This window comes from Salvelinus namaycush, chromosome 1 (genome assembly GCF_016432855.1).
Source record: "Salvelinus namaycush isolate Seneca chromosome 1, SaNama_1.0, whole genome shotgun sequence".
NCBI lineage: Eukaryota > Metazoa > Chordata > Actinopteri > Salmoniformes > Salmonidae > Salvelinus > Salvelinus namaycush.
Window position 1 is genome coordinate 26,589,225 of NC_052307.1, and position 12,113 is coordinate 26,601,337.

The 12,113-nt window shown below is 42.1% G+C and overlaps 1 protein-coding gene across 2 annotated transcripts in view; it reads right to left on the minus strand.

Annotated features, from left to right (window-relative positions):
* Nucleotides 1–454: 454 nt before the first annotated feature.
* The window catches only part of LOC120021399 (phosphatidylinositol transfer protein beta isoform), a 36,930-nt gene continuing 25,271 nt past the window's right edge, over nucleotides 455–12,113 (minus strand). Inside the window, exons 8-12 of one of the 2 annotated variants that reach the window (XM_038965268.1) lie at nucleotides 9,312–9,389; nucleotides 6,841–6,951; nucleotides 5,163–5,285; nucleotides 2,578–2,656; nucleotides 455–789 (exon numbers count right to left, since the gene is read on the minus strand). In XM_038965268.1, the coding sequence (XP_038821196.1) occupies nucleotides 2,609–2,656; nucleotides 5,163–5,285; nucleotides 6,841–6,951; nucleotides 9,312–9,389 (360 nt within the window). In that variant the 3' untranslated portion in view covers nucleotides 455–789; nucleotides 2,578–2,608. The remainder of the gene's footprint in view (nucleotides 790–2,577; nucleotides 2,657–5,162; nucleotides 5,286–6,840; nucleotides 6,952–9,311; nucleotides 9,390–12,113) is intronic. The other variant, XM_038965193.1, reaches the window with a different exon arrangement.

The following is a 12,113-nucleotide window of genomic DNA, read 5'->3' on the forward strand; positions in this document are numbered from 1 at the left end:
GTGTGGACAAGATTGTCAGAGTGTTAATAAGATGCAGAGGGAGGGGGAAAGATTAGGATGGGCACAGGTGCCAAGGGTGTCAGTAATCTCTTAATGAACGCCATGGCAGGAAGGGACACGTTTTTGGAGAACACACTGACAGGCTCTCTTTCGCCAGCTAATGGGAAAACCATAGAGTTATGAACAGCTAGAAGAGGACAGGGAGGACATTGTCTTGAAAGGAATGATCTGGGGAAAATATCAATGAATACAAAAGAAAACAAAAAAATGGGCAATGCAACAGACCACAGAGGAACGATCCTACTCGACTGGAATAACAAAATATAGGTCCAACACCTGCCATAAGGGAATCATGCCAATTAAATGCTTTGAAAATATTAATCTCTCAACAACCAAGCAGCCCTCTAAGCGTCTATCAAGAGAAGATAGAGGGACTAGTCTATCAACAACATGGTGGTGGTAGCTGGCTTTACTGAGGTCATTGCTTCTTGATAACGTCTTTAGCCCAGGAGATCAAAATTAAAAGCTATGATCGTGTCACTTTCTACAAATCAATTATTCTGTGGATAGAATGTCTATAATTGGATGCAGGTAGGTCAGGGTGCTGGTCTATTGATCGATTGGAGCCCTCGTCCTCCACATCCTGAATCAGTAAGGTAAAAGGTGGCACGCAGGGAGCACACGTCGAAATTCTTCATCATCAACTTTACTCTTCATCGCTGTTTAAAACCCTCCATCTCATTCGGCATCGGCAGCACTGGTTCCCCGAACTTGACCTTGTTTGCGAAGCTGAGGTAGAGAAAAGTGGATAGGCAGTGAGAGAAAGAAATAAACAGACATTTACTACATCTCTACCGAGACCAAACAAGTGGAGGCAGGTTCTGTGAGAGCATGCGTCAACAAGTGGAATTCTGCGAGAAAGGCTGCTTGTTACTGTGAAAGAAACTGGGATGAATGTGGCTCAGAAATTCCAGCATTCTGTTCACCGAGAAGCAATCAACATTTAGATTCTTCAAACTGTTTCTTTTTTTAAAGAATGTCTAAAAATGGTTCTTATTGAGCCCTTGTTTATCTTGTAGGTAGATAAAGGCATTGGTTTCAGGTCTTCACACCCTAAGGCTGATGACTTTAGAAAGTAAATTAGTGGCTGAATCTGATAGCAGAATACCTTAATGGAAGAGTTCAACCACACCATACTAGCCCTAAACAGAGAACTAGAAATCTGATGAAATGAAATCTGATGAAATGACATGAGGATTCTACCTTCCACTTCTCCCTCCCTCCTCAATCTCAGCACAGGCTCCTTTTCAACTGCAGAATTCCATTTGTATGTTAATGAGGCAGAGGAAGCCACCTTGAAGGGTTTTTCTCCCCCACCACCACCCCACCCATGTTAGCACACAAGCAGACGACAGGTGCATCAGCTCCAAAACATGGTATTTCTCACTCACAGTGTAGTCCAACCACAACACTTTTGGTTTAAGATCCTGATACATGAATTACTACTCAACCTCATTTCACCTGAAGTCTATACATAAGGTGATAAAGCTCTCTAGGACACTGTGCTGAACCATCTACAGGAGCTGGGGGTGTATGGTTGTTGAACTGGTAAAAGGGCAGAAACTGAGCTTGTCGTTATAAATGGTATTCGACTCCAACCCATGGGTGCCGCCCTGTGGAGCCCTACAGTACTGGCACAGTGTAACCTTGGCGACCCCTCAGCTCAGAAGCCCAGGCCAAGCACTCCTCCATGCCGAGGGCCTCTTTGATGGCACCAGTCTGTTTACATAGTCCAGGAGAAAATGGGAAACACATGTAGGATTGGGCGAGATGTAGAGTGGGAAGAAGCAGAGCTCCAAATGATCAGCTTTGGTGCCAGGCCAGGAATGCTTGAGCCCGCCACACTTCGGCCAGTCCGGCCCAGATTCCTCCATGTATGGCCAAAAGCGCTCAGATTGATATTCCGAGTGGGGCCAACAGGGTGTGAGTGGTAAAGGCCTTACTGAGAATGTGATACAAACAGAAGTCTGCAGTGCCAGATGAGCGTTTTTGTGTGTGTGTTTGTTATCCATATTCTGTATGGCCTTTCTTTGGACTACAGATACAAGGCCAGAACCCAGTGCTGACTATTTGTTAGTTGGGCTTTACCTGGCTGCCATAGCCTTTTTAAAACCTGCTCTCTCGCCTTGGCTCTGAAAACAGGCTGAATAGATGTCTGCCCTCATATGTGGAGATTGAGTAGACACACACACACACACACGGCAGGGAGCTTTTCGCAATGTCAGCAATACACTTAACGATCTGGCAAATGCTTCATTTCTCTGAGATCTGGTGTTATTGATTAACTAATACAAGTCAGAGTTATGGAAGTTCACGTGACAAGAACACACACATAGACACCCACACAAACCAGACCATAAATCCTTGTTATGACACCACTGTATATGGAGTGAAAGCAGTGTAAACATGCAGCAATACTAAAAGTACCCAGTGGGAGAAGACAGACAAGGAATCCATGAGCGATAGTGGAGGAGGAACCAACATGTCTGCTATTGGCTCGACTCTAGTTGCACTTACACAGCCTTCCTCAGACCTACACCTGGAGCAGCTACTCGTCTGAAGCCTTCGTGCCTCGAACAGAGCCCTTCCTACGCATCTAGATGTAAAATGATAGAATCAGGAGGCCTGTAAGGGCAGAGGTAGAGATTGGGGGAAAGGAAGGGAGGGTTCCCACACAAGTTACCCATCTAAATGTCTGACTTTTTAATGAATTCAAGGATGAAAGTTTTGTATTATAATGAACAATCACAATGGACCAAGACTAGGCTGTCTATTCCAAAATGTAGGCTTGACTGTATAAAAGGAGTGATAGGCTATACAGTGCATTCGGGAAAATATTCAGACCCCTTGACTTTTTCCACATTGTTACTTTACAGCTATATTCTAAAATGGAATACATTGTCCCCCCCCCCCCTCAATCTACACACAATACCCCATAATGACGAAGCAAATTTATAAAAAAATGGAAACTGAAATATCACATTTACTTAATTATTCAGACCCTATACTCAGTACTTTGTTGAATCCCCTTTGGCAGCGATTACAGCCTTGAGTCTTCTTGGGTATGACGCTACAAGCTCGGCACACCTGTATTTGGGGAGTTTCTCCCATTCTTCTCTGCAGATCCTCTAAAGCTCTGTCAGGTTGGATGGGGAGCGTCGCTGCACAGCTATTTTCAGGTCTCGCCAGAGATGTTCGATCGTGTTCAAGTCCGAGCTCTGGCTGGGTCACTCAAGGACATTGAGACTTTTCCCGAAGCCACTCCTGCATTGTCTTGGCTGTGTGCTTAGGGTCGTTGTCAGGTTGGAAGGTGAACCTTCGCCCCAGTCCGAGGTCCTGAGCGCTATGGGGCCGGTTTTCATCAAGGATCTCTGTATTTTGCTCCGTTCATCTTTCCCTCCATCTTGACTAGTCTCCCAGTCCCTGCTGCTGAAAAACATCCCCACAGCATGATGCTGCCACCCCGCTTCACCGTAGGGATGGTGCCAGGTTTCCTCCAGACATGACGCTTGGTATTCAGGCCAAAGAGTTCAATCTTGGTTTCATCAGACCAGAGAATCTCGTTTCTCATGGTCAGAATCTTTTAGGTGCTTTTTGGCAAACTCCCAAGCGGGCTGTCATGTGCCTTTTACTGAAGAGTTGCTTCCGTCCGGCCACTCTACCATAAAGACCTGATTGGTGGAGTGCTGCAGAGATGATTGTCCTTCTGGAAGGTTTTCCCATCTCTACAGAGGAAGTCTGGAGCTCTGTTAGGGTGACCATTGGGTTCTTGGTCGCCTTCCTGACCAAGGCCCTTATCCCCCGATTGCTCAGTTTGGCCAATCCTGTCTCGGAGCTCTACGGACAATTCCTTCGACCTCAGGCTTTGGCATTTGTTTTGACATGCACTGTCAACTGTGGGACCTTACATAGACAGGTATGTAACTTTCCAAATCATGTACAATCAATTTAAATTTACCACAGGTGGACTCCAATTAAGTTGTAGAAAAATCTCAAGGACTATCAATGGAAACAGGATGCACCTGAGCTCAATTTCGAGTCTCATAGTAAAGGGTCTGAAAACGTATGTAAATAAGTTCAGTTTATTTTTTTAATAAATTTGCTATCATTTATAAAAACCTGTTTTCGCTTTGTCATTATGGGGAATTGTGTGTAGATTGATTGGGAACAACATTTAATTAATTCATTTTAAAATAAGGCTGTAACGTAACAAAATGTGGAAAAATTCAAGGGGTCTGAATAATTTCTGAATGCAATGTATGTGATTACAATTCTCTCACAGTTGAGGGATTTCTTTGAAAATATCACACATTTCCCTGACTTTTCCAGAATAAACAATGTGTGGGAACCCTGGGAGGGGGAGACAGACAGGCTGGAGAAGGGGATATGGGCAGGAATGTAGAATTCCACCCCCATGTCCCTTTGGCCCAGCATGGTCGAATCAAACAAACACGGTAAAAAAAAGTGAACCGTCCCTCTACTGATAACAAGAAGACTAGGACTGATGTTCCTTTCAATATTATTATTTAGCAAAATTATGACAAGCAGTAAATAAAGTCACATAAGATGGGAAAAATGACAGTCATAAAATCATACACGTTTTACTTTGTCATAAAACACAAAAAGCTGATTTATTTACATTAAAGTATAAGAGGGGATCATTGATTTAACAGATTGAAATAAATTAACAGGATGTTTAGCTCAGATTTTCAATTAAAAAGGTCCAAATAATAATCAGAATTCTAGGAAAAGGATCTAGGGTGGGATACAAATTTAGAGTGAATGTTGTGTCTCAGCACCACCAATGAACAGACCAACCAGCATCTCTGGAAGACATTACCACTGTCTCTGAGGGATGACACCACAGACAGGCTAAGACAGCCTGCTATCCAACCACGGCCAGGACCCAAAAGGCAAACACCAGACCGACACTGCCAAGCACATAGGGCAGCACTGCAGTGATTTGCCGCCATGACAACGCTAAAGAGATGATGCCTAAAAACAGCACACTCGCTCTAATGGTTTTGGAGGTTGAGTGTAGTAAGCCTTGGTAAGTATTGAACCCTTCTCCTGTTTTTAATCCAATATGTTCCTTTGCATACCTCCTCCAGCTCCTTCTGGGTCTCCGCCTCCATCCTCCTGATGTCCTCCATAGTCAGCTCCACCCACTTGTCGATCCAACAGAACAGCTGGCGATGGAAGTTAGTGAAGATGCGCTTCTCTTGCTGGAGGAGAGAACATGGATAGAGGCATACAGAGGTAAAGAAAAGGGTACCAGGAAGCATGTGTCAGATAGTGACAGAATAAAAAGGAAGGTACACATCTTGGTCAGATGCTATACAGTCTAGTCCTGGATATCAAAAGACTGAGCATAAACCATATAACCCAGGTGTTTGAGGTGTACCTACAGATTCATTTTCAGTGCTGCTTAGATTATTATATTCACTCTTGATGACTCAGTAGGCAGGTTTCCTTTGACCCAGGCTTATTTTACAAAAGCAATGTCGGACAAAAACCAATGTGACATGTGGAATGGAAACACAGCTACAGGAGAAATGTTCTAAAGATTAATAAAAATTGTATCATTCGACAGAGGTGGATTGTTCTTTATTGCAAAAAATGACTTGTTTTTGAATAAATTATGATTGCCGAATAATTAAGAAGGCACGTGATGTCATCACAGAACTATAAAAGTTCCCTTCCACATTTAATTCTAAATACCAACTGATTGCTAAATCTATTTTTCGACTATAAAAATAAATGTCTTGACTTTTCTGGTTGGCTGGATGCAAGTTTTACCATAAAATTATATCAGATATACGCTACAGTTGGCACATATTCTAATAATTATGGCAAACAGTCAATTCTTGCATTCTATCCATGCTGGCTTTTGCGGGCCACCTGAGACATGAAACAGATCGGTGGGAAGGCATACAGGCTGTCGCCAATTTATTAATGTGCGATTTGCCTAAATGGATAATGGAAACACTTCAAACCACTTCATTTTTATTCAACACTAGGTTTTTACTGAGTTACAGTTCATAAGGAAATCAGTCAAATTAAATAAATTCATTAGGCCCTAATCTATGGATTTCACACGACTGGGCAGGGGCGCAGCCATGGGTGGGCATAGGCCCACCCACTGGGGAGCCAGTCAGTTTTTCACCACAAAAGGGCTTTATTACAGACAGAAATACTCCATTTCATCAGCTGTCCGGGTGACTGGTCTCAAGACGATCCCGCAGGTGAAGAAGACAGATGTGGAGGTCCTGGGCTGGCGTGGCTACACATGGTCTGCAGTTGTGAGGCCGGTTGGACCTACTGTCAAATTCTCTAAAATAACGGAGGTGGCTTATAGTAGAGAAATTAACATTCAAATCTCTGGCAACAGCTCTGGGGGACATTCCTGCAGTCAGCATGCCAATTGCACGCTCCCTCAAAACCTGAGACATCTGTGGCATTGTGTTGTGTGACAAAACTGCACATTTTAGAATGGCCTTTTATTGTCCCCAGCACAAGGTGCACCTGTGTAATGATCATGCTGTTTAATCAGTTTATTGATATGCCACACCTGTCAGGTGGATGGATTATCTTGGCAAAGGAGAAATGCTCACTAACAGGGATGTAAACACATTTGTGCACAAAATTTGAGAGAAATAAGCTTTTTATGCATATTTTCTATCACAACTTTAATGTCGACAACAACAACAAATCATTGGACAAGTTCATGGAAACATAGCTAGTGTCTGTTAACCTGAAGGAAAAAAAACATGTCCTAACCTTGTGAATAAAGCTCTCCACCTTGTTCTGCAGGCCCCACCACTTGAACTTGACAGTGACCAGTTTGTAGGCACACATCCTCGGGCAGTCAGCCTTACTAACCAGCTCCTTCTGTTAGTAGCAACACAACAGGAGAACAGACACTGAGCAAACAATGCAAGAAGACACACTAGATAATTTATGTTGACAAGATATTACAAAAAAACAGAATATGCAAATAAGCAAAGTTTATGCAAACTTCCCAATAATGGAACTCTCAAAGAGAAGAAATCAGAGTGTGATTTGTAGAACACAGAAAAATTAAACCGGTTTGGACAAATCTCTGCGGTATTCCAACCATTAAAATGTCATTAATACATCATGTTTTGGAAACGAAGCTTAATAAAATAATTATCGATATGAGAATATGCAGTAGACGGATAAAAGTCTTCTAATCTACAAAACAGTTTTAAATCCATCTGCAGCTTGCACTCTGTCTCCCTGAGAGGAAGAGAGAGAGAGCAAAGTGGATAAACTCCAGATGAAGGGACCATTTCTCTCGCTCCACCCTGACAGCGACACTGTTCCAGACAGGCATGCCTTTGTGGCCGGGGAAGGCAGATAAAACGGTGCTCGCATCACACAGCGATAACGGCATCTCAGCACAAAGCCGGTTCCATTATTAACACCCAAGACCTGCTTGCCCCCAGAACACACACGCGCACATCACTCCCAGAACACCGGTTTAATTAATCACTTCATTCTAGCGCTGCACACAGGCAGAAATGCCACAGACCTGCCGCAATCACACCCATCCCACCACCGTTTGATGCTCCCATCACAGAGGAGAGAGGGGGATGGTGGGAATGAAAAACATTCTAAATTTGCGTAGGGTTTAGCTAGAAAAGTTGTCACCGCTAAAGGAGAACTTCACATAAAACGGAAACCACATCAAAACATTTACGGTGACATTTCTTCTCTCCCTCTCCCGTCGCCCTGCTCAAAGGACCAGGAGTTTTCAGAAATACAAAGTGTGCCAATACGGAAGCATGTGTGCACGCAGAGATAGAAGAGTTCTACTGCTCTGAGAAGCTGGCACAAATAGTGTTCTCTGTTGTAACTTTAATTATGATTCTCTCATTTTTTCCTCTCCAAAAAGTGTGTTTCCATGTCCAAGGTGGGAGATCTAAATGAAAAGTTGCTTTAGACTTTATAAAGCTGTTTAGCAGTCTCATTTGTGCAAGTTGTCGCAGAGCAGAAAAACTTTTCCACGTTGAACTATACTGAACAAAAATATAAATATGCAACATCTAACAATTTCAACTATTTTACTGAGTTACAGTTCATTAGGAAATCTGTCAATTGAAATAAATTAATATATGGATTTCAGATGACTGGGCAGGGGCTGGGCCTGGGAGGGCATAGGCCCACCCACTGGGGAGCCAGGCCCACCCACTGGGGAGCCAGGCCCAGCCAGTCAGAATTAGTTTTCCCCCCACAAAAGGGCTTTAACACAGACAGAAAAATAGTCCTCAGTTTCATCAGCTGTACGGGTGGCTGTTTCAGAAGATCCCACAGGTGAAGAAGCCGGATGTGGAGGTCCTTGGTAGGCGTGGTTACAAGTGGTCTGCAGTTGTGAGGCTGACGAGACGTACAGCCAAATTCTCTAAAAACAACGTTGGCGGCAGCTTATGGTAGAAAAATCAACATTCAATTATCTGGCAACAGCTCTGGTGGACATTCCTGCAGTCTGCATGCCGATTGCACACTCAAAACTTGAGACACTTGTGACATTGTGTTGTGTGACAAAACTGCACATTTTAGAGTGGCCTTTTGTCCCCAGCACAAGGTGCACCTTTGTAATGATCATGCCGTTTAATCAGCTTCTTGATATGCCACACCTGTCAGGTGGATGGATTATGTTGGCAAATTTGAAATGCTCACTAAAAGGGATGTAAACAAATTTGTGCACAAGATTTGAGAGAAATAAGCTTTTTATGCATATGGGACATGTCTGGGATATATTATTTCAACTCAAACATGGGACCAACCCTTTACATGTTGCGTTTATATTTTTGTTAAGTATATAAGGGCTGTAAACTATTGCTGGGTGGAGATCTAACTAGTTTGACATCATGGGCCTGTTTGCAGGGCTGTAGATGAAGGGTTTGATGGGAAAACAGTGTCTCTGGATGAGCTGTTTTCATCACCTCTCAAAAAAAATATATCTCACAGACTCATTGGAAAAAACAGAACTGTTCCTAGCTCAAACTAAGAGAGACAACACACATAGTACATTCCAGAGCAGACAGCCACGTACAAATACACACTCCTGGCAGGCTGAGCGAGTGTGAGCAGGGCTGAGACAGGAGGGGCTAATCTGACCTGATCACTTGCAATTTCTATTACGCCCAATTAGAGCAGAGAGAGGTGATTTGTCTTCATCAAACTGCAGTCGCCCTCCCTCCCTGGTGTTCCAGTGAGAGGCATACCTTCCAGTTGGGTCCAAGGGGTCCTCTACCAGTCTTAGCTGACTTGAACAGAGCAGGGTCCTCATCTGCCTTGTAGTCCTGGAGAGGGAAGAGAAGGATGACAATTAACACTTTATTAATCAAAACACAGAACAACTCATTTCAACACATATGTATTCCACATTAGCAGAACCGTCAACCTTAAACTTTTTTTAAAGTACCACTTCAGCATGGTGGTGCCACCCCCTGGCCCTGTGGAACACCCACACTGCTCAAATCATTAGACAAACGCAGCTTTTTTAGCTTAATAATGTTGCCTCGGAAGGAATGGCAGGCTACAGACTTATGGGTACTTGGTAATTGCCTGCTCTTCAGTAGCTAACTAGAAATGCATTTAAATGTACAAATCAGGGATCTCCCTAGGATTTTCTGACAAGGTGGTGCTGATGTAGGCCTAAGGTTGGGTGAGGGGGGGGAGGGGGGTCAGTCAACATCCACGTATGGAAGCTGAAGTGTTTAGCCTTTTTGAAAAACCTGTAACTGCCATTTCCTGAAACCTTGAGTTAAATTATATCAAACAATGTAGCGAACACAGAAGTCTTGTGTTTGATCCTAAATTAAATTGCGGTGGTCTCAATAACACTTTCACATATAACACATCAAATTCTTATTATAATTTTTTTAAGTGTCTTTCTGTGGATAGTATAGTGGAAATGTAAACTGGCTTAATTCTGTTTGGGGAGAATATTCGGAATAATTATATTACTGGATAAAATGCAATAGTCTAGTTAACTGTAGGCTATTTGACATATGAAACAAATGAAATAGGCTAATATGAGCTCGTTTCAGATCTCCATCCCAGACCTAATCCATCAAGTTAGGTCTGACTACTAGGCTACCATTCATTCAACATAGGGCTGGGCGATAAATCAAACTCATTTGATTAATTCGAATGCATGTTTTGCGTGATATTCCAAATGCACAATAATCAACGTTTTTATGAGCGTTTATGGCCACTTGTTCTCATGATGTATTTTTGGTCTTGTCTCTTTCGCTCCTCTGTGCACCTTCCCAGAGATCTGTATATAATGACGAGATGCTCATGTCTCCGCCCTAACAATCGGAGTCGTTGTCTCAAAGGCGTGAAGACAGGCGACAAGCGTCGGTCCAAAATAAGCCCATAGAAACACATTGTCCTTATTTTAGCGAGTGAAACCTCTCACTTTGCCCATTCCTCTATGGTTTACACACACCAAGCCCCTCCCCCTGCCTCTCACGCCAACAAAGTTGAGAGATCACCTCTTCCTCTCTGACAAGCGGTTTCAACTCGCTATTTTCGTTTGAGGTTTGGTCCATCCAAATCAGTCATATGGACACAAACACATTGAGACATTTTACTGTAATTCTTTTCTAACGATACCCTTTTTATGTCTCAACTATTCAAATTGCGTGCAGAGCAGACACTACTAAACCAAGAGTATCAACGAACATTGATTCTGTAAAATGAATGCTCAGGTTTGTCACACGCGGCATTTTAGCCAAAGACTGTCATACTAGCTGTCTAGTTTGTGTTTTATAGAATGTGCAATAAGCATAAAACACAATTATATAAAGAATTGGCAACACGTTCGCATTCTAAGAAATAAGGTAGGCCACTTGATTTCAACATCTGAACAGGCTAACATGCTTTTCAAACAGAAGGGTGTGTTCATAACAATTCAACTGTTCAACCTTGTTAGCTAGCAAATAGATCCAAGTTGGCTAAACTTGAAATATAAAGGTTAACTGGCTAATACCTAGCATGTGGGATTGAGAGATTGTTGATGAGAGCGGTGTTAATTTTCTATAGCCTAATGCCTGCTATAAGAAGTTGGTCATTATTAGTGAATGTGCATTATGCATGGTTCTAGTTAAATTTGTAACAAAAAAAGGCATTTTCATGGACTTGATAGCCAGATCAGTGATTGCAATTACTATTTATTTTTAATTTTTAAACTGGTTAAACTATTCTGCAAAAAGGACCTCCCGAGTGGTGCAGCAGTGTATGTACGTACACACACACAGTACCAGTCTAAAGTTTGGAAAAGCATTCCTCGTGAAGCTGGTGGAGAGAGTGCCAAGAGTGTGCAAAGCTGTCATCAAGGCAAAGGGTGGCCATTTGAAGAATCTCAATATAAAATACATTTGGATTTGTTTAACATTTTTGGTTACTACATGATTCAATATCTGTAATTTCATAGTTTATGTCTTCACTATTATTCTACAATGTAGAAAATAGTAAAAATAAAGAAAAACCCTGGAATGAGTAGGTATCCAAAATTTTGACTGGTACTGTGTGTATGTATGTATGTATGTATGTATGTATGTATGTATGTATGTATGTATGTATGTATGTATATATATTCTGATTAACTAATTAGATTATTTGTTGGTCGTATCAAAGGCTTACATTTAGCCTAGGTATAACTTCACAAGCCCTAAATTCATCAGATTATTGCTGACTGTTTGAAATGCAGTGTATTTGAACATTAATTGTGCAACAACACTTATTTCTAGATCTCGATAATCTTTGTTATTTGCCCATAAGTTAAAAAAAATAAAAAAAATAAAGGAAATGTGATTTTTCGGCCATATCACCCACCCTTAAACAAACATTGCTTGTTGTCATTGATGAACTGAGTACTATTACATTATTAGAAGCCTACTATTGACATACAGCTATATCAAGGAGAGATCAACAACTGATTAATTAACAGACTGTTAAAGATTAGTTGGCCTAACATAACTTTCTGTGAAGGACTGTATTAGCGGACGAGCTCTCTG